At 39.3% G+C, this 23,389-nt stretch overlaps 1 protein-coding gene and 1 long non-coding RNA gene across 2 annotated transcripts in view; one reads left to right on the top strand and one right to left on the bottom strand.

Moving 5' to 3' along the window:
* Positions 1-773: 773 nt before the first annotated feature.
* Positions 774-23,389, top strand: part of LOC118560830 (gastrula zinc finger protein XlCGF57.1-like) — a 50,105-nt gene continuing 27,489 nt past the window's right edge. Inside the window, exons 1-2 of the mRNA XM_036132355.1 lie at positions 774-1,064; positions 12,936-14,186. Coding sequence (XP_035988248.1) covers positions 1,001-1,064; positions 12,936-14,186 — 1,315 coding nt within the window. The 5' untranslated portion in view covers positions 774-1,000. The remainder of the gene's footprint in view (positions 1,065-12,935; positions 14,187-23,389) is intronic.
* On the bottom strand, positions 8,820-10,857 carry LOC118560813. The gene is made up of 2 exons (XR_004929593.1): positions 10,447-10,857; positions 8,820-10,412 (listed from the first exon to the last, which is right to left on the bottom strand). It is a non-coding gene; the product is annotated as an uncharacterized LOC118560813 (long non-coding RNA).

Genomic DNA, 23,389 nt, shown 5'->3' with positions numbered 1-23,389 from the left:
CTTCAATATTTTTTTACTCATGTAAAAAATTCTCAGCCAAGACTTAAGAGTAAAAAAGTATTCAGTAAGAAAGCTACTCAAGTACTGAGAATCATTACAGCTGATGATGTAGTGTTTTTTTTTTAAATACATAATCTGACAGACAATAATGTGAGATTTTATATAAAATGTTTTTCAACATTATACTGTAAAGCAATACTTACAGCAGTTAATGTATGTATAGTATGTTAGAACAGTGCAAAGTACTTCCAACGACAATGTGTACTGTTTATTGTACGTTGATTTGACCTCCAAATGGCTCAATGACCTCCGCAGATAGAAAGTGCATTTTTGGTTAAAACCAGTCAGTTCTTTATTGATGAAGTTCCTCACAACAGGTAGAGTAGCCAGAAGTTTTACACAACAGTAACAATACTTGAGTCATAATAACTGGCATAAAAGTGAAAAGTACAGTGCAGTAAAATACTCCTAGAAGTACATTTAATTCAAAAAGATATTTAAGTAAATGTAACTAAGTAAATGTAACTAGTTACTACCCACCGCTGTATTTACACAGTGCTGCGTCTGATAGAAGAGAAAATTATTATGAAGAGAATGACCTATCGTGTTTTCCGACAAGTTCAATTCTTTAACATTTGAATCATGTTGTCATTGTGAACTGAACTCCTCACCAGCAGGTGGAAGTAATGCTCACCAGAGCTGTTTGTCCACCGCAGTAAACCCACGAAGAAGAATGCTGCTGCGCACGTGCTGACGTCCATCTTGACGTCGTTCCACAGTTGCTGTGGTTCTGGTAGCAAAGCAGGAGGTGTGATGGTGTTGTTGTGTAGCTAAAGTTGCTGGTTTGATGGCGGGTTGTGGTGCTTTAGGGCAACGTGTGAATGTCTGTGGTGAAAAGGTGTTGGGTTGAGCCCCAGAGAGAGATTAGCAACGAGCAGAAAGTGCTGCTGAAGAAAGATTGACGGAGTTGAAAGAAGTCTTGGTGGAGCCGGAGGAAGAGATGGAGGATGAGCGCAGACTGCTGGATTTCAGCCGGATCCCCCTGATAATCTTACAGCGAATAGGTAGGAAACAGCAGCTAAGCTACTAAGGTTTTACTGATCAGAGGAAAGTTGTTTGGCTCCATGCTGAACTCGCTATCCGACAGAAAGAGCTGCTTCACCAACGGCTTTCCTTCTTTCTGCTTCTTGATCAAACAAGCTCATCAGAACAAAGAAGAGCTGCTAAAATTCACACACAATGATCCATCAACCAATCAGAGCTGCCAGAAATAGCTCTAGCACATTTATTCCCCCCACATTATTCAGCTCTGTGTTGATGGAGATCAGAAGTAGTTCAAGTTGTGTTCAGTTGAATCGAGTCCTTTGTAAAAGTCCAGCAAAAGGATAAAGCTTTGATTGTTTATCACATCTGGGCAGTCTAATATGTCGACTAATGTTATCTCAGATGTCTATTTCTTAAAAAGCCTGACTGCGTTTCTTCAATCTTGTCATCCAGAACTAACTTTAATCGCTTAGCAGAAGTTGTGGCCAGGATTTTGTAATCGTTATTCAGTAGACTAATTAGACGATTGTCAAAAACTAACAGATCCGTTTTTGGTTTGGGAATAAGAATAATCAGTCCTTGAGTTAAGGTGGGAGACAGAGTTCTCTTAATAATACTTTAATTATAAACCTTCAATAAGAATGGAGCAAGATCCAATGACTTATAAGACAGCAAACCTTTTGTTCCAGAGGCACTTAGAGTCTTATTTTACTGTAAAAGGGCTCTCGCTAAATTCTTGGTCATCAGGACTAATTTGCTTTGCTTTAGAATTTAGAATTGGAACAACTTCCAGCTGGCCATCTATCCCTTTAATTATCAAAAGTTATATTAAAACCACCTCCAAAGATCAGGTAAGCAGTAGGAATTTTGGCTTTTACTTTAAGTCTTTATTTTCATTTACTGTGTTGTAGCAATAAATATTAATGGTTATAAAATTAAGGTCTTAAACATTAGGAATTTGACAAATATAATGGCCTTCCATGTCACTCTCTGAGTGTAAAATGGTACCTGTAAATCGTTTATAAACTGTTATGGGAATCCTCTGGGGCACAGGGGCCTGGAGACACGATGTCTGTGTATGAGATCCACTGTTTGCTGATTGCAAGGTCAATTCAATTTTCAATTCAATTTTATTTATATTTATGTATATATATCAATCAGAATACAGATTGGTCAAAAAATTTCCTATAAAAGGAAACCAGTTGATTGCATCAAAGTCCCGACAAGCAGCATTCACTCCTGGGGAACTGTAGAGCTACAGTGAGAGTCGTCTGCATTGTCCAAGGCTTTGCAGCAATCCCTCATACTGAACAAGCATGAAGCGACAGTGGGAAAAAACCTCACAATTAACGGGAAGGAAAACCTCCAGCAGAACCGGGCTCAGTATGAACGGTCATCTGCCTCGACCCACTGGGGGTTACAGAAGACAGAGCAGAGACACAACAACAGAGACAAAAAAGCACAGAAGCACACATTGATCTAGTAATCTGTTCTACATTAGATGGTAGTAGCGGGTGAGCTGTCTTCTCTGGATGATGTCACAGTTAACAGAACACCAGACCAGGTGTACCTACTATGAAGAAAAAAGAGAGAGAACAAAAAGTTAAAGCAGAAATGACAACTGTCATGCAAAATTGAAGAACAATAGATCCTGATGTCCTCACAGCATAACTATAGAGGTAGCTCAGAGTAACATGAGCCACTCTGACTATAAGCTTTGTCAAAAAGGAAAGTCCCAAGAGCCAGCTTCTAGTGGAGGAGTTCAAGTATCTTGGGGTCTTGTTCACGAATGAGGGGAAGATGGAGCGGGAGATCGACAGGCGGATTGGTGCGGCGTCTGCTGTGAAGCGGGCGCTGTACCGATCCGTTGTGGTGAAGAGAGAGCTGAGCCAAAAGGCGAAGCTCTCGATTTACCGGTCGATCTACGTTCCTACCCTCATCTATGGTCACGAGCTTTGGGTCGTGACCGAAAGAACGAGATCCCGGATACAAGCGGCTGAAATGAGTTTTCTCCGTAGTGTGTCTGGGCTCTCCCTTAGAGATAGGGTGAGTGTCAGGTTCAAACACCTAAAACATTCATTAACAACACAAGAAGGAGAGACAACAATGAGATTGATTTTCAAATAAGCTTGCAAGGAGATCGAACGGAGATGCTTAATACAGATGTCCAAATCCGATCTGAAGCAAATCCGTCGCCCCCTCTCTATTTATTAGGAAAGGGAATCCCTGGTTCCATTGTCAAGCTAAGGGGTAGGGATAAGCAAAATAACTGTGACCTTCCAGATAAAACCAAGCAGTTCACACAGTGCAGCACTCCAGATGGCTGAATAGAGTTCATAAAAACACTGATCATAGTCACAACATATTTCTCTGCTTTCTGCAGGCCTTCTGCAACTATAAGAGAGAGATCTAAACCTTAAAACTTCTTAGTAGTAAAGAGTAAATATATATGATAAATACAATGAAAATACTAAATAACATAAAATATGTGGACATAGTAATAATAATTCTATCATTCCCCCCTGTTATCATTTAATATACTCTTTTTCTCATCTCACTTCAATCGTTCATGATGTCTTCTTTCTTTTAAAAAGTAGCAGCTTATTAATACAGTCCTTTTGGTTCAACCGCGAACTTCCGTACAGCTGAATAATATTTTCCACAACATTGAAGGTTCCCGTGTTGGAACCGGGCAGTGCTGTAACTTTTAGTACAGATCAACATGAATGCTTCATAGAGTTGTATCACACAAGAAGAAAGGTTTAGCTTTTATTTACAATTTAGGGTTCATCTAATTAAGTAAGGCCTGTTTTAGGTCCCTAGTGCGCACATTATTTGAATTTTACATTAGACTAGATAAGAAAAAACTGTTCAGTAACCAAGGTCGAATCCGTCTACTCTTCCCCCACCCTGTAAAACCCCTTACTTGGTTCTCCATTTACCATTCCCATGGACAATCATCCATCACTTTCCTACCTTACAAATCCAGGAGTACCACTGAGGGGCATCAGAGGGCAGGCTGGGTCTTTGTCATCAGAAAAATTCATCCTATCTAAAAGATGATAAAAACTGATTTGACCCCAGGTGAAATCCCGCTCTCGGCCAATCTGAGCGAGAAGTACCTCTATTGAAACTAGGAGTTACCATTACCAGCTAAGATTAAAGGATCTTTAGAGCCAATCAGACCCTGGTTCTTCCTATATCAAAGCAAAAAATTGCATAAACCGTAGGTCTTTGTGTGTCTGAAGCAAACAGTTTCCATCCTTTACCATAAATCATATTGAACATAATGCAACATCACAGTGTAGATGTCTTAAACACGCAAAAAATCAAAGTAAGTCAGTAGAACAGAGCAGTTAAACAAACAGTAACACAATATGAGAAGAGTCCAAAACGTCAAGAACGCAAAGTTAAGAAAGCCTTCAGGCCATTCAGGCACAAGGCAGAAAATAATCTAATCGCGCTTAGGGTCTCTTCAGGCAACTCCTCCCGTTGAAGAATAAGGAATCAGAGTTCTCTGGCTTCTTCATCCCCAGTCCTCTTCTTGTTTCCTCCTCGCAGGCTGGACGATTGAGCTGGATGGTAACGAATGTTCAGTTCTGGATGGGCCATGAGCATTTTATTTTGCATTTCTCTCTAATAAAACACTTTGTGAAGATGGTCTGCAGACACGAGAGCTTGTTTCTATTGGAGAACAGAAACAAGGTGTAATTAGTGTTCTTATCAAAAACCCCATTCATGTGTCATTTATTAAAACATCCTCCAAGCACTTTCACATTCAAGATATTTCTGTGCACAATTATTTAGCTCCCAGAATTATGCAATTTAATTATTAGTTAAAAGAGTAATCTTTAAGTTCAAATGTGTTTGCAGTAGTTTCCTAATAATTCTTAACAGAATGCATCCAATGTTTGCCTTAACTTTCATTGTCTGACAGTTAAAGTTCTCTGCAACATAATTTCATCAACATATTCGTTTCATGTCATTTCCCGTTTTATTTTAAAACCCCAACTGAGAAAAAGAAAGCCTTTCCATGTAGAAGCCTTTTCCCTCTCTCTCTCTCTTTTTTTTTTTTAAAGAAGAAAGTGAGGTGCTGTTCTGCACAGAAAAGACAAAATATTTATACCATGCTGTTACTGTTCAAGGATGCCAAGGTTCCACATAACAAAGCAGTGAGCAGGAGAGCTTTTTGAAAACGTTCTAACATTGTTGAACAACTAAAGCTACTTAAGCAAATCAGAATTAGTTCCCAAATGAATCCTAAAATAAAGTAAACCATACATGTGATTATTTGCCATTTTTTTATTCAACTGACGATTAAGGACTTTGATTAAGAAGTTCCCAATTTTTCTAGGCCTCTGCAATCTGATCTATGTTTTCTGAGTGCCTGGTCAGGAAAGGTTAAGGTTCTCTGAAGCCTTCTGTTTTCAGCAATCTGAAAACCCAGAACCCTTTACAGTCAGTGTTAGGTGTCAGGTAACCTGTGGGACAACGTCATAGTCTCCCTTGGTTCCAACCTGGTTCCACCAGCTGTGTCAAGTTTACAACAGGGCCAGACCACAGCAGCTCGTCCTGGGTGCCATGCCCCAGGGGTCTCCACACCCCCCTGTGTGTCTGGAACCTCTCTCGTTGTAAGGATCTCACCTTACGTCCCGTTCAAGATGTTCTTGACACAACAGGACTTCCAATGTGGGATGTCTTTTGCTGCTTTAATGTTCCTCAGAGAAAACCTTCATTCATTCCTAGCAATCCTGACCAGATCCAAAATGTCTCCATAATTTAATCTAATTAAATAAATCTTACTTCTTTTCTGTATGTAAGAGGATAACCATTAAATTATCCTGATCTAAAAGCGTTCAGGTTAACAATTAGCTAACCTCTGTTTTATGTGTTCTTCCCCTTAGGATGTTTTAACAACCAGTTAAACTATTGAGTTATTTGTTCTAGTCGAGAGATACTAAATCTCCATAAATATTGTAACCATTTTACACTGATGCTTTAATCCTAAATCTACCCATGTTAGTTAGTAGGATGTGTCATTATGCTAATTCTATTGCAACCTTATCCATTTTATCCAGTAACCTTTTGTTACTGTTTTATTGATGCCTGCCGGATTGGCAGAAATCTGCTTACTCTAAGATGTTCATTAAATTAAATTTTAATTTAAAAGTTCAGGTTACTCTGCTTATATAGTGAAAACCTAATTAATTTCTTTATTTATTAACTGTTGATATAATACCCACTTAATTTATTAAGGTTGCTCTATGATTCCATCAAGTTGCTTATTTAAAAGTTTTTACCTTTACATAATCCTAATGTGTTTCATAATGTGTGTTTTGTTTTAATTGTGTACAAGAAAATCTGAAGTGAAATGCATGAAGTCGTGTCTGCAGAACTCATCTGTGTTTGTTGTCGAAGGTTGTCCGATTCCTCAGTCATAGTCCTTCATTGTCCATTTTCAGTCCAATGTCTGACTTAAGCACAACATTCTCCTTCCCTTCAAGAGTCCATCCTCCAGTCCTCACGCCTGCAAACAGAATGAATTCTGCCAGCATTTTTTGCCAAAGAAACGCTCCATAGGTTGAAAAGAAATTACAGCAAAGCAGTCACAAACATTTTAACCGCTGTGTTCCCTCTAACATGACAAACATAAAAGAAATAAAATAATTTAAAAAATAAATCAAACTTTGCCTCTGACAAAATAAAACTCAAAACTGGATCAGGCTGAAGTCAATGACATCACCTTTTCTCTTTTGTCCCATGGATCAGCCCCCATGGCACTGCAGCACCGTTTTGGTATTCACTCGCATCTGAGAATGTCTAAAAAGAGACTAAATCTCTCTGTTAGCACATTCCTATCATATTGACCAGGTTTCTTTGCAAAGAAAAAGAAGCAGAAAGACAGAACTGTTAATAGCATAAACCAACAAACATTTTTAAGACACCACCTTTCTTTTGAAACGCTGTTCAAAACATCTCTAAAAGAAAAAAATCAAAACAAAATAAATAACCAAAAAACAAAATTGTCTCCCAAGGAGCACAATTATGTATTTTCCAATATGACATAGCAGGGCCGGATTATCCATAAGGGCCAGTGGGCCAGTGCCCAGGGTCACCAAGCATGGGGATGGGGGGGGGGGGGCACCACATGACACATGCTTTAAAAATATATTTTTCATAAATTGTTATATTATTTACTTGAAATTGTTGAAAGACCATGCATTATTCATTTTGTGAACACTGATGTCACAATAATAAAAAATGATAAATAAATCAAGATTAGGCTACATGATCTATCACTCCCCCTCCCCAATCTGTCATAGTTGAGCTGGTCCACAAGTACGTTCAAATGTATCGGCTTTTTTAACGCTACAGAAAATTAATCCAAAATGAACAGACATCAAAAGCTGTGCTTTTTGATTTCAACATTTTAAAATGAGATATTTGAATATTGCTCACTGCTCATATGCCTACATGTAGTTGTGTAAGTTAGTAAATAGTAAATTACATTACAGAAATCCCCTTGATTATGTCTGATGGGTTGGGGGGCTTTGAGGTATAATGCCCAGGGGCACCACATTGTCTTAATACGGGCCTGGACATAGGTTTTTGACTTATTACAAACTTTTGATATCCTTCTGGTCCATTGACCATGTGTATTTGCTGTTAGTACTATCTTTATTTATACATAACTTCCCAAATCTCAATTGGTCAAGCGTTAAACCTTAAAGCAATGATTTTGTCTTTTAGGTTTCTGAGCTTCTAGTGTTTCTCTATAAATGATTAGAGTTTTCCCAGTAAGCACATTGAGAAGGCTACCCAAACCAACCCAAGATTAGAATTAGAATTTAACCCTTCAGGAGCTGGCTTTATTTTATTTTTCCCTCTGACATAGTTTTCGTGCTCCCAGGCCAGAACACACAGACCCAGCCTCGCCATAAACATTCAGATGTTTAAATCATGGTCAGATTTGTTTATCATATCTATTGTCCTGTTTCAGGTTATACTGTCCCTCTGAGGTTCACCTCAGTTCAGCATAACTAATAACATCAGATGATTTTGTAACTGATGACGCGTGTAACGTTGCCTTCTGATAATTTGACACTTTTCAAAATTTCTCATTAGTTGCATTCAAATCCCAAGTAAAAAGAAATAAAATAAATGAATAGAAAACCCTTAGAAAAGCAACCATATGTAGTTCCATACAGGTTTGATCAAAGCCAAAGCACAGTTTTTTTTTATTTTTACATCTATTTAAATCAAAGATCATGTATTTCTAAACTTCTTTCAAATGGACTGGTTTGTGATGAATCACTATTGTTATAAGCAATAAGATCTCAGTGAGTTTGTATTACTTTAGGGCTCAAACAAATGATGGGGTCACTGCCTAATTCTGTAGTGGAGTAAACCCAACAACCTTTTATGTACAGCTCATTGCCTGTTACAATTTTCTAACAAAGCTGAAATATTTTTCGTTTAAACCATTTTAATCTCTCCGTGTATCAATTTAATTCGGCCCTGATATTTAATGTTAAAAAAAACAAACTTGTTATTGAAGTATCTCTTGTTCCTTCTTTAGTTTTTAGTTAACATAGTTCATGCTTAAAAATGTTATTTGAATTAGGAGCTGCAGTTCTCCCAAAACAAATGAACATCTTTGAAACCATGATTTATAAGTTCACCCAGACGAACGTTTAGTTAAATAGATACATACATACAGTTACATAGAAATGATGACATTCAGAAAAAACAAACAGACGAAGGCCTGTTTTTTCCATTATCTTACACAGACAGATCTATGTTTTTAATATTTTTCAAAACATCTATGGCAACGCTGAAAGATGTTTTCAACGTGTTAAGTTCCCGCTTAGTTTAAAAAGTGGAAAGCGTGCGCTGGCTAAGACCCCCCTGTGTTTCGTCCAAACACGGTTTTACGCTTCAGTCCCGCAAGGGTGCAACTCTTTGTCTTGCAGACACCTGGACGCTTATCCATTTTTGAAAGTTATACGTCGCTATTAGCAGTTCAGAACACTTTTATCCACAACGGAAGTGTCTAGTCAGTCCCCCCATGTAAACGCTTCCCCGGTGCAACGTCCTTTTATTTCCGTTTCCGTTTCCCTTTTTTTCGCTTTTCTTTTTTCAACCAGATATAAGTCTGGTATATCATCTCTAAACTAAGGCTGTCAAACTATTAATTTTATTATTTCAATGAATCTTGTATTTTATCTTTTTATTACTCAAAGTATTAAAGCTCATTTGGGAATCTTAATATGCAATTTTGCAATAAATGACACTAGTTAAAATTATGCTTGTACCAAAAAAATATATATATTTTTCTTTTTTCTTTTTCAGTTGTCTCAAAGAAATGTTTAATCCCCTGCCAAATATCAACTATAATAACTTTTTACCACTATTCTGGCCAAATTCTCCCTTCACGAAGATCAACTCCACACAGTACTTTCCACTGTAAATCTCTTCACTCAGACACTATTCTGAGCCACACATATGCACACACATATACGCAGATTTACACACACAGACCCACTCGCGCACACACACACTCTCAAGCGCTGTGGGTTCAAACATTCTCTCCTTTCATGCAATGATCCCATTAAACGACACATTACGTTGGACAAGATATAACAAAAACAAAAACATATCAGACAGACAGCTTGCGCGAAAAGAGTCTTCTGCGACACTTTGTTTTTCTTTTCTTTTTTCTACGGGACCTTTATATACCTCCTTGACTAACCCCTGTTTTTTCAAAAACTCCCAAAATGTTTCTGTGGGATCCCCTTTTAAATCTCTCCATTTATTAATAATACCTTCCTAGAATTTTAGCTATTTTTGTTTGTTAAATCACCCCTTAAACCTGCATTGTATTATTTTACCCATGAAGCTAAAGGTTTTATTTTATCAGGGTCCTGCTGTTCAATGAATTTCCAGTCTTTACTCTGGAGCTGTTTCAACGTTTTCCTTTGTCCCTTTCCCATTTTTATAAATTTGATCCAGTCCTGTAACACATAGGGTGTTCTATAGGCTGGGAGTTTTACACCGTGGGGTAACAATAAAATACCTGTTGTGGTAATTCTCACTTCAACTCTTTCGAGTGGAGAATTCTTGCTAGACCTCCACAAAGGCTTGTTACTTACAATCCCACTGTTTTTAAATGAAAAGAAAATACCGAGTGGTATTTAATTTTCCAGTCATACACACAAAACACACAAACACACAATGCAGACGTTAGTTTTGTAGGACTCTGCCGCCCTATACTCGAATTACACGGCCTATTATCAGGATGCCGTTATCCTACTTTGTTTTTTTCTACACAGACTTTTTGGGCTCTGTTACCCCTTCGATTCACAGACCTTTTGGGCTCTGTTACCCCTTCAATTCACAGACCTTTTGGGCTCTGTTACCCCTTAGTGTACCTATCAGTGCCAAGGATGATAGGGTTTGTTATCACGGACTTTCTCGGACTCCGTTATCCCTTCTATGCGCAATACCTCTCAGGTACTCATTTATACCTTTAAAAAAACAAATCCACTCACCACTGCTGTCAATCCTCCCTCGGACTTCCCGTCAACAGTCAGAAACCCAGAGGCGAGATGGACTAGGCCCTTGGAAAAGGATCTGAATGCAGTGATCACTGACTTTTCACCCGGTTCACCTCACCCAGAGGAAATCCTCCTGTATGTTGGGATCCGGCTCGAAGGACCAATTAAATGTCAGGTTCAAACACCTAAAACATTCATTAACAACACAAGAAGGAGAGACAACAATGAGATTGATTTTCAAATAAGCTTGCAAGGAGATCGAACGGAGATGCTTAATACAGATGTCCAAATCCGATCTGAAGCAAATCCGTCGCCCCCTCTCTATTTATTAGGAAAGGGAATCCCTGGTTCCATTTTGAATCTAAGGGGTAGGGATAAGCAAAATAACTGTGACCTTCCAGATAAAACCAAGCAGTTCACACAGTGCAGCACTCCAGATGGCTGAATAGAGTTCATAAAAACACTGATCATAGTCACAACATATTTCTCTGCTTTCTGCAGGCCTTCTGCAACTATAAGAGAGAGATCTAAACCTTAAAACTTCTTAGTAGTAAAGAGTAAATATATATGATAAATACAATGAAAATACTAAATAACATAAAATATGTGGACATAGTAATAATAATTCTATCAGTGAGGAGCTCAGTCATCCGGGGAGGACTCAGAGTAGAGCCGCTGCTCCTCCACGTCCAGAGGAGCCAGTTGAGGTGGCTCGGGCATCTGGTCAGGATGCCTCCTGGACTTATGCACACCTGTCCAGAGATTCTGGGCAGAGATATTTAAGGACTTATCAAAGTGCCTGAGTTGTAAAATTTCACCTTCCCCACCAGTTTGCTTGCTGGGTAAAAATAGTTTGCATGGTTTTCACTGCATTATGTATCGCAAAGAAAACTATTCTCATGAATTGGAAAAGTAAGGAAAATCTCGGTACCAATCAGTATAGAGATCTTTTGTTGGATCACATTAATCTTGAGACAGTATCTGCATCCACATCTGATCGATCTCTCTGGGCTCCTTTGATCAGCACCATCAATTAGTGGAATGGTGGGCGGTGGGTTGCTTCCTGCAGGGCACAGTGGCTGGCTAGGGGGGTCCCTGGGGCTTTGGGGGCACTTGGAGTGGGGAACCTGGTGGGTCTGACCCCGGGGTCTATTGCCCCCGGGGTCTATTGCCCCCATCTGGGCGGGGCTTGGGAGGCCTAGGGGTGGCCTACAGCGGCCGCTTGCGGCGCTCTTGGGGGGGTTCCGCGGTGACGGACGTGGGTTACTGTCCTGGTAGCTGTGCTGCCGCTGGGTGGGTCTGGGGTGGGTCTGGGGCCTGGGGTGTGCTGCCCTCGGGCGGAGGACCAGACGGGGGTTCAGGTTCCGGGGGTTATGCCGCTTGGGGTCTGGGCCGGCGCACACCCGGGTGTCTGCCCCTGCATGGGCCTCTGGTGTGCTGGGGGGCCTCGGGGCCTGTTGAGCTGGTAGGGGGGCCTGGACATTAACATTTCATGGCAGATGCTCTTTTCGGTTGGCAATCTGCTACTGGGGGGAGGGAAGGGGGCGAGTGGGGACTAACCCAGCCTGGATGTCTATTGTTGTATGTATGGTAAATTGTTAGAATGTTAGTGTTGGGGAGGGATTACATCTACGGGTGGGAGGGTTGGGGTGTGTGGATATGGACGTTTGGAGGGCTCCGTGTCCGGCCCCCTGTCTCGGTCCTGTGTCTCGGATCCTCGGTCCTAGGATTATTTTTATTCTCAATTAATGATGAAAATTATCCCGCTCTAGCTTGGCACAGGGTCTTTTTATACAACAATAGACTGTTTTCCAGATTAGGTAGGATTCCTCTTGGTGTGTAGATCACCATTTTCTCTCCAATTTCCTAACATTGTGCTCCAAAGAATGCAGCTATGAATTAAACCAGGTAGCCTGCTTCCTGTGAATAATCACCTTCTTTTTTAAGGGAGCTACATTGTCCAATGCAGAACACAATGAGGAAGTCACACTGTTAACAAAGACATCTATTTGTGAATGGGAAGAAAGAACATTACTGCTATCTGCAGGGTAGTTTTGCAATACTGATGATATTAAAAGGGGGACAGACTCTTTAACGTTTGATACAGCATTATCCGATCTACTTAATGAAACGTTATTTTGGGAGTGGAGAACTCAGTTAAATTAAACTCAAAGGTTACAAAAAATGGTCCGATAGGACAGAGTTGTTATATACATTGATTCACATTTATTGATTCCAGCTTTCTCCTGCAACACTTTCTCTTCAAGTGACTAAAATGAACAGTGGATTCTTTAACGCACATCTATGAGGTTTTCTCTTTTTTTTTTTTTCCAGATCCTGAAAAAATTCTCTGTAAAGATGATGGAGTTCAAACTGAGCTCAGCAACCAGGAAGGAAACTCCACTTTAGATGAGAAGGAACCAGAACCTGGGCAGACAAAAGAGGTGAAAAAGGAACAAGAACAACAACAGTTTGTAGAAGAAGAGAGGCAACTCTACACCTGTCTGGCTGAAAAGCAACTTGTGCTGAAACGGGAGACTGATAACATTTTAATGATTTCTTCTAACGTGCAAAGAGTCCACAGTGAAGAAGAACAAAGAAGGAACAAACTCATTTCTCAGGCCCCCTCAGAAGTTGAGAACCAGGATCAGGAAGGAAACACTGAGCAAACAGGAAAAAGGAGAGAAGAGCAGAAGCAAAATGAGAAACATCCAAAAGACACTGCTGACATTTTAAAACCACAACCTGACCAAAATATTAATTCTTGTAAAATTGATAGTAAAAACCTTTCTCAAAAAGGTCACGTTAATAAGATGAGAACAGACGAGCCCAAGAAGCCTTTCTCATGTCTGAGCTGTGGAAAAAAGTTCCCCAAAAAAAGCCGTTTGAAAATTCACATAAGAACTCATACAGGTGAGAAGCCTTTCTCATGTGAGAACTGTGGAAAAAGTTTTGGTGATAGAAGCACTTTAAGATCTCACATGAGAATTCATACAGGTGAGAAGCCTTTCACATGTGAGACATGTGGAAAAAGTTTTTCAAGGAAACAGAGCTTAGCAAGTCACACGATGACTCACACAGGTGAGAAGCCTTTCACCTGTGTGAGTTGTGGAAAAGGGTTTAGAGATAAAAGCCATTTAAAAACGCACATGATAACTCACACAGGTGAGAAGCCTTTCACGTGTGTTACATGTGGAAAAGGCTTTAGAGATAAAGGCTACTTAAAAATTCACATGCAAGTTCACACAGATGAGAAGCCTTTCTCATGTGAGAAATGTGGAAAAAGTTTTCCACTGAAACAGAGTTTGGCAAGTCACATGATAACTCACACAGACGAGAAGCCTTTCTCATGTGAGAAATGTGGAAAAAGTTTTCCATGGAAACAGAGCTTAGCAAGTCACACGATGACTCACACAGGTGAGAAGCCTTTCACCTGTGTGAGTTGTGGAAAAGGGTTTAGAAATAAAAGCCATTTAAAAATGCACATGACAGCTCACACAGGTGAGAAGCCTTTCACCTGTGTGAGTTGTGGAAAAGGGTTTAGAAATAAAAGCCATTTAAAAATGCACATGACAGCTCACACAGGTGAGAAGCCTTTCACCTGTGTGAGTTGTGGAAAAGGGTTTAGAGATAAAAGCCATTTAAAAATTCACACGATGACTCACACAGGTGAGAAGCCTTTCACATGTGTGAGTTGTGGAAAAGGGTTTAGAGATAAAAGCCATTTAAAAATGCACATGACAGCTCACACAGGTGAGAAGCCTTTCACCTGTGTGAGTTGTGGAAAAGGGTTTAGGGATGAAAGCCATTTCAAAATTCACACGATGACTCACAAAGGTGTGAAGCCTTTCTCATGTGTGACCTGTGGAAAAGGTTTTAGAAGAAAACGTGATTTGGCATATCACATGATAACTCACACAGGTGAGAAGCCTTTCATTTGTGTTACATGTGGAAAAGGTTTTAGACATAAAGGCTACTTAAAAATTCACATGAGAATTCACACGGGTGAGAAGCCTTTCTCATGTGAGACATGTGGAAAAAGTTTTCCACGGAAACAGTGTTTGGCAAGTCACATGACAACTCACACAGATGAGAAGCCTTTGAACTGTGTTAGTTGTGGAAAAGGATGTATAAACAAAAGCTATTTAAAAATTCACATGAGAATACACACAGGTGAGAAGCCTTTTATGTGTGTTACATGTGGAAAAGGATTTATACGTAAAGACTTCTTAAAAGATCACATGCTAATTCACACAAGTGAGAAGCCTTTCTCATGTGAGACATGTGGGAAAAGTTTTCAACGGAAACACTATTTGGCAAGTCACATGACAATTCACACAGGTGAGAAGCCTTTCACCTGTGTGAGTTGTGGAAAAGGGTTTAGAAACAAAATTAATTTAAAAATTCACATGATAACTCACACAAGTGAGAAGCCTTTCTCATGTGTTACATGTGGAAAAGGTTTTGGACGTGAAAAAAATTTAAAAAAACACATAAGAACTCACACAGGTGAGAAGCCTGTGAAAAAGGTTTTATAAAAACAATTACTTGGTACGTCACATGAGAACTCACAAATGTGAGAAGCCCTTCTGATGTGTGACCTGTGGAAAGAGTTTTGCGACTAAATAGCTGGTTAAAAGTTCACATGAGAACTCATACAGGTTATAAAAGTTATTCTTCTAGATGCTTTGTTGAAACAAATGAGGGGAAGAATCTGAATTTGTTTCATAGAAATCTATTTTTATTTTCAATGGAGATATGTGTGTCTGAACAGAAATTAAATGGATATAATTTTCTCAGACTTTAGTGTAGCGATTAGTGATCACCTGACATTAATAAAGTGCATTTCAAGTCTGTTTATGTCACTTTTCTGATGCTGGATTTGTTTAGTCTGGTTGGTTTGGTCCCAGTTCCTTGGTCCACTTTTTTCTCCTAGCAAAAATCTGCAACATTCTGTCCTGTTGTTGTAGTCTGACTTTGATTTGCTTCTGTTTGTTAAAGATATTTGCATCTGTGTTTCTAAGCTGCAGGGGGCTTTAACAAGTGTGACAATCACATTGGGTGAGGAATTATAGATAAAGCGGGCTTTGACTTTGGCACAGAGCGCTCTCCTCCAAGGAGAGAAAGGTGTGATGATTGTGTTGCATGTAATTGTGGAATGATGGCAGCATTAGTGCTGCTGGAGGACATTGGTGATGGAAGAATGTGGAGGGAACGTGTTTTCAGAGTTCCTGCTGACCTTCTGGTGTTGCACCCTCAGCTCATTATTATGAGAGGTATGTGGTAACTTTTGAGCTGATTAAAGAACAGAGATGAAGCCAATGTCTTCATTCTATTTAACTTTATTCAAAAGAATGCCAAACCCTTCTCTGTGTGTGTTTAAAACTGTTCTGACAATGACAGTCAATCTATTAAAAATAAAGAGATGAAATATGAAAAAAAGAGGTGAAATATAAATCATTTAATTTCTTTCACTGTATAAATTAACAATACTTTTAAATAATTTATTTTACCCTGTGTATGAAACACTTTTTTTTCCCAGTGTTATGTCTGGCAATGTGTCAATAGGAATTGTTGTCTTAATACCAAAGAGAGCTCAACAGATTTTACTTTCACACGTGGAGCAGTCAGCTTTTGCTGATTTATGCATGTAAATAGTTTTATTATGATCCATGGAGGGAGTATTTCAAATTATGTGGACACTACAATGGGAAAGTAGGAGAGTAAAAGAAGAACAAGAAGAGAAAAAGAAAGAAAGGGTGAAAGAGAGAGGAGAGAATGATAGAAGGCAGAGTATGAAACGCTTTTTAAATGTTCTAATAATTTTGTAATTTCAACACCATATACATATGGCATGGTCATACCTGGGTAACAATGCAAAGTCTGCATGTTACAAGCTGGTGTACCCAGTATCATAAATTAATGTTTTTTGTTTCCTGCATGTCTGGGTCTCTGCATCACTTTATCTAGATTCTGGTAAGTAGGAGAAAGAGGCTAGTTAGCTGAATGAAGTATGCTGGTGACTATTCTCAGTCATCCAGGTCATGGTCATTCCAAAAGAAAAGTGAAAAACAAACAACTGGACTTTTTTTCTGAAGTTTGAAGACGTTTTGTTTCCTATCCAAGAAGCTTTCTCACCAGAGGACTCATTGGTCAGGTAGAGGACACGCCTGCAGGTGTGTCCTCTACCTGACCAATGAGTCCTCTGGTGTCTGGTCACCTGCAGCTTCAGGTTTGGGCTCCTGCTCAGAGGAGACAGAGCTTTTAGAGTTGCTGCTCCTAAGTTATGGAAGGCTTTGTCGTTCCATATTAGAAGATCCCCTTTATTGTCAAGTTTTAAAACTCGCCTTAAGTCACATTTTATTCCTTGGATTTTAACGCATTTAGACTTTTAATCTTATCCCATTTTATAATTGTATTGTTATATTTTGTTTTTTTTATTTTAAATGTTTGATTATATGGCTTGGGCGTCATGACGTATTACTTTGTGTGGCCGCCATATTGAATGCCCCGCCACCGCTACACAGACTACTGCCTATGACTACCGCGTACTGTACTCCCTCTCTCAGCCGTGTTTTAATTTGATTAATTTCACCTTAACTTGATTTCAATCATGGTAAACCGTTGCTGTATTGTGGGCTGTAACAGTGCAACACATGATCGCCATGGGAAAAACATAGAAAATGGGTTAACTTTCCACCGCTTTCCTGCCTGGAGGCGGAACCACGAGGAACAAGTGTCAGCGAAAACAAAGAGTCGTCGGCTCGCTTGGATCGCGGCTTTAAGACAACCGAACATAACTTTCCACAGTATCCCGATGTCAATGAGAGTGTGTTCCCTGCATTTTCATTCTGGTAAGTTAAAGATGCACGGTTTTATTTTATAGCCTACATTGTTTCTTTCCTTCAAACGCGACATCACATGAATGCATGAATGCGTGCCCAGAGATGGTTGATATAGCATTTCATCCTCTTTGTTACTAACTTAACCTTTGAAACACATGGCAGCTAGTTAAAAGTACATTACATGCGTGAGTGGTTGTTAGCACTAACGGTTAGCATGTGCCAGAGCCCGTCTGAGCACAGCTTACCTTGTGTGAATTACTGTGTTCCCACTGTTTGCTGGCTTTATGATCTGCCGCTCCTGAACCCATCCATCCGTAAACTGCACATGAGACTCCAAGGATTTGTAGCTTTGGAACTTTTATGAAGTATAGGCGCTCACACCACAAACAAGGTAGCCGAAGACGTCCGATATGCAAAACAGTGGCAACAAGTCGTCGTCGGTGCTCCACTCATTGTTTGGAACTTCATATGGATCCAAATTATTAATAATGCTGATTTTGTCAACATACCGGTCCCTGGCTTCTCTATTTAATGTGTCCCGGTAAATTCCAGATCCTTTTCGGGTTTTTAAAATCTTTTTTCTATCTATTCTACTTCTACGTCTCTTCGTTCAACAACGTTATGTCAACGTTACGTTAACGCTCGCGTAGCCGTCAACATGGCCGCCACGTCCCACAATGCAACGGGGATCCCAAGCCCTATTGTCTGTACAGCACTTTGTTGCAGCTGATGTTGTTTTAAAGTGCTTTATAAATAAAGTAGTAGTAGTATGTTCATGGTCATTTTTTTGGTTTTGGATTTTAAAGTCTTGTCAGTTTGGCCTTATTTCCTCTAACAAAAGCCTTGTGAAATCATTTTGTCAATAAAATGAATGAATGCTCTATCACTGCACCGTTCTGTCCTTTCTTATTGTGCCTGTATGTTAATTATATTTGCATCTGGGTTTTTAAGCTGCAGGGGTGTGGCTTTGACAAGTGCAATGGTTTAACCATTTTGGGTGAAAAATTATACAAAAAGCGATGATTGGCTATGGCACAGAAAGCTGCGCTTCAAGGAGAAAAAGGTGTGATTATTCCTAAAACGGACACAATCACACAAGTCCATAAATCCTTTATTGTCCTGCAATAACTGAAACTAAACTGAAATTTTGCCAAATAGCAAAAAGTAGTTTATTCAAGTTTATCACAAGTATACTTATTAGATACTTAAAATGAGCAAGTGTACTTGAAGTTTTTTTTAATATAATATATTTAATATACTTAATGGTATAGTCAAATAAAACTAGACTACCAAAAGTATAAACAAACGGCCAAACCTAAGTACATTAATACAAAGACTTAAGCTTATACTTGTATAGGGTAAATCAACCCAAATCAACTTTTTTTTTTTTTTACCACAAAACTAATAACATTGTCTGTGTTTACAAAAGCCATTCTCCATCCATCCATCCATCCATCCATCCATCCATCCATCCATCCATCCATCCATCCGTCTTCTTCCCCTTATCCGGGGTCGGGTCGACCCAAAGCTCGTGACCATAGATGAGGGTAGGAACGTAGATCGACCGGTAAATCGAGAGCTTGGCCTTTTGGCTCAGCTCTCTCTTCACCACAACGGATCGGTACAGCGCCCGCTTCACAGCAGACGCTGCACCAATCCGCCTGTCGATCTCCCGCTCCATCCTCCCCTCATTCGTGAACAAGACCCCCAGATACTTGAATTCCTCCACTAGGGGCAGTTTTCCAACAAGGAAACAAGGCTTTTTAATAGCTGTGTAATTTTAAGGCTAATGCACTAGTGCTACTGACAACATTAGCAGCTTAGCCTGCAGCATCTGGACCGCCTCAGGTGAGATACACCTGGCTGCAGCCCTCCACCGTCAGGCCTGGAAATGCATGGCCTACCTTTTAAAATAAAGTCACGAATGAGGTCTGCAGTCTCTACTTTTGTAGAGGAGTCTCAGATGAAGATCTGGAGATATGCTAAGTGTGTGTTGGTCTCACTTAGTCAGTTACAAGTGTGTTAGTAATGAAAGGGGGCTCGTGGGCTAAAGAGGTATAGGAATAGAAAATGAAGCCGCTCAATGTTTCAGTGGCTGTGGGTCGTCTCTATGTGTAACGTGCCCTGAGAAGAAGCCTGTTTTCATAAAAAGTTGTTAATTATGCTAAATGTGCACCATGTAGTCAGAAAGACACCCGTTTTACAGCTAATAATATACTCAAAGCATTTAATGTAAATCTTTATTAGTCTAGCAAGAAATGTATAGCTTACTAGGATAACCCAACTCTCAGTTTCTCTGGAGCATTTAAACACGTCTCCAGGAGTCTGTCAGTTCAGGGTATTACTGTTCAATTCAATTCAATTCAATTTTATTTATATAGCGCCAATTCATGAAACATGTCATCTTGAGGCACTTTACAAAGTCAAATCAATCATATTATACAGATTGGTCAAAAATTTCAGGTTCAAACACCCAAAACATTCATTAACAACACAAGAAGAAGAAACAACAATGAGGTTTGGTTTTCAAATGATCTTGCAAGGTAGAGGAGCTGAGATGCTTAATATAGACCTCCAAACTCGCTCTAAAGCACTCCGCCCGTTCCTTTCTTTTTATTAGGCATTGTCAAAATAAGGGGTAGGGAGAAGCAAAACAACTGTGACCTTCAAGATAGTACCAAACAGTTCACACAGTTCAGTTATCCGCAAGCACTCCAGATGGCTGAATAGAGTTCATAAAAACACTTTTTATAGTCACAACATAGTTCTCTGCTTTCTGCAGGCCTTCTGCAAAGATGAGAGAGATCAGCCACATGAAATACACTTTAATATCTAAAACTTTAAAACGTCTTAGTAGTAAAGAGTAAATATATATGATAAATGCAATGTACATAGTATATAAGATAAATAGTAAGAATAATTCTATCAGTAATACAATGCAAAACTGGAAAACAGTAGAAATCATTAGACTTGGTCGAAAACAACACCAAGATTTTTAACTTTATTACCAGAGGCCAAGTTAATGCCATCCAGATTAAGTGATTAATTAAGAAGTTTATTTTTTGAGGACTCTGGTCCAAAGATTACAACTTCTGTCTTGTCAGAATTTAAATGCAGGAAATTTAAAGTCATCCAGCTTTTGATGTCATCAAGACATGACTGCAGTCGAAGTAACTGATTGGATTCATCAGGATTTATGGATAAATATAGCTGAGTGTCATCAGTGGAAATTAATCCCATGCTGTCTGATAATTGGAAGCATATAGAATAGAATTCAATTTTTATGTCATTGCACTGTCACAAGTACAAGCAACAAAATGTGTTCTCTGCTTTTAACCCATCAACCTTGGGGAGCAGTGGGCTGCCATGTGCGGCGCTGGGGATCGAACCGGGTACTTCCCATATATATATATATATATATATATATATATATATATATATATATATATATATATATATATATGTATATATATATATATATATAGTTTGAGGAAGATTTATTCAATTCAGTTTTATGTATATAGCACCAATTCATGAAGCCTGTCATCTCGAGGCACTTTACAAAGTCAAAATCAATCAGATTATACAGATTGCTCAAACATTTCCTATATAAGGGAACCAGTTGATTGCTTCAAAGTCCTGACAAGCAGCATTCACTCCTGGGGAACCGTAGAGCCACAGGGAGAGTCGTCTGCATTGTACATGGCTTTCCAGCAATCCCTCATACTGAGCAAGCATGAAGCGACAGTGGAAAGAAAAACTCCCCATTAACGGGAAGGAAATCCTCCAGCATAACCAGAACCAGGCTCAGTGTGAACGGTCATCTGCCTCGACCGACTGGGGTTACAGAAGACAGAGCAGAGACACAACAAGAGAGACAAAAAAGCACAGAAGCACACATTGATCTAGTAATCTGTTCTACATTAGATGGTAGTAGCAGGTGAGCCGTCTTCTCTGGATGATGTCACAGTTAACAGAACGCCAGACCAGGTGTACCTACTATGAAGAGAAAAGAGAGAGAACAGAAAGTTAAAGCAGAAATGACAACAGTCATTTCAATGTAATGCAATGCAAAACTGGAGAACAGTAAAACTCAGTAGAGTGAGAGAAATAGGCCCCGATGTCCTCCAGTAGCCTAAGCCTATAGCAGCATAACTATAGAGGTAGCTCAGGGTAACATGAGCCACTCTGACTAGAAGCTTTGATATGCTTACGGAGTACTGTTATGGGTTACTCTGGGTTAATTGGGTAACAGGTCGTCCTTTAGAGCCAGAGTTGTGGCACAACAACTACAGAACCAAAACAATAGTGCAGATTTCTTTATATTTTATGAATTGGCTGATTGGGCACAGCTTTATAGGACTGGGTTAACGCAATGTGAGATTTTCTGTTCTTTTATCTAACATTATTTTATGTTATTTTGCATTACTACTAATTTGGGTTGCAGTTCTTTGTGTTTAAATCCCAGATTGATTCTAGCATTGTCCTGGGTTCCTGTGCTTTATTGGGTTTTAAATAAAAATAATAGTCTATTTTTAATATTTTAAAATGTATAAATAAAGTATATTTTGTATACTATTTTTGTTTAATAATTTTAAGCCAGACCTACTTGGGTACTTTTAATTGGGAGACCCTAGGCCACTGGATATTTGAGAGGTCTACCAGTTGGCTTTAGGGTCACGTCCTCTGTCACAATCCGGGTGTAACAGTATTAAGTAACAAAGACTGAAGTAAAGGTTGTAAAAATAATGGGAAGAAGAGAGAAAAGGAACATTATTTCGTAGAATTCAATGGTAAGGTAGATAGATGAGGAAAGGGAAAGAGGATACAGATGTATCAATGCTTAGTTTTGAGCATACCAGATTAAATAATAGACACTTCATGCATAGATGTTATATTCGTAGACATCTCATTACGTGCTGGAGCGCTTCTAGTGTCTCCGCCATATTGGATGGATCTCTCCTGCTCTAGGCTAACTTAGGAGCAGATGGGAGTAAACGCAGTGGGAGCAATTTTGACCGGATTTTCTGCAGTTTAAGGTTGCAATAACTGACGATAACCACTGATAGTAGATCACATGAGGTGAAGATCACCATTCTGGACTGAGATTAGTTCTGATCATGAGTTTTATTTTTTTAAAGAACACTTTTCCAGGCTTTTATAAAACTGTGAGTATGCATGTGTGCATGAACAGTACGCAGAAATATGAAGAAGTTATTGTTGGTGTACATTTGTGTATGGAGGACCAAGTCTTCCATATTTAAAAATAAATACAGAAATAAATAAATGCTCAATAAATAAATAAGCGTACAATTAATTGCCACCAAATTAATAAATGGATAGACATGGATAGAATAATGATAATCTGTAGTGTTTTTTTATTGCCTGGATGTGAATCTGATAATTCATATTGTGCTTTTTATAATCAACTACAATATTTTCTTAATAAGCGAGCTCTGCATAGGGTCCAATGTAATTTTCGCAGCGCGTTGGGAGACTCGTTTTGAGGAAACTACGGTTGTAGCTCACTGTCTGCCTTGCTGTGGTTGCAGAGAGGTGTCTGTTTTGTAGAATAAATCATCCGCCGATGAGTTATTGATCTGGAAAAGCCGAATCTGAAACCACAGAAAAACATTTCAGATCCCAAACGTACAGCGTTCTAATTCTTCCAGTCTATTAGCAGCTTCCCTTAAGAGGTTGGACACTGAACGTCTGCCTGCTGAGTTTGACATTACTAGACAATGCTTTAGTGCGGGGGACAGCCATGTAGATTCGACCGATGCAGTAAAAATGCTAACCAACCAATGGGAAGAAGTTGAGCCCTTAAGACACAGCCCCTCCTCATTTGCATAATGAGGCAGAAATGCATACAAAAATGTAAAAAGGACAGGCAGAAATGTAAAAACGACAGGCAGAAATAAATAACATCACAGAACAGGGACG

The sequence above is a fragment of the Fundulus heteroclitus genome, unplaced genomic scaffold (assembly GCF_011125445.2).
Source record: "Fundulus heteroclitus isolate FHET01 unplaced genomic scaffold, MU-UCD_Fhet_4.1 scaffold_49, whole genome shotgun sequence".
In the NCBI taxonomy this organism is placed as follows: domain Eukaryota; kingdom Metazoa; phylum Chordata; class Actinopteri; order Cyprinodontiformes; family Fundulidae; genus Fundulus; species Fundulus heteroclitus.
Note: the sequence above shows the minus strand (reverse complement) of the source record. Positions and strands in the feature narration are given on the sequence as shown.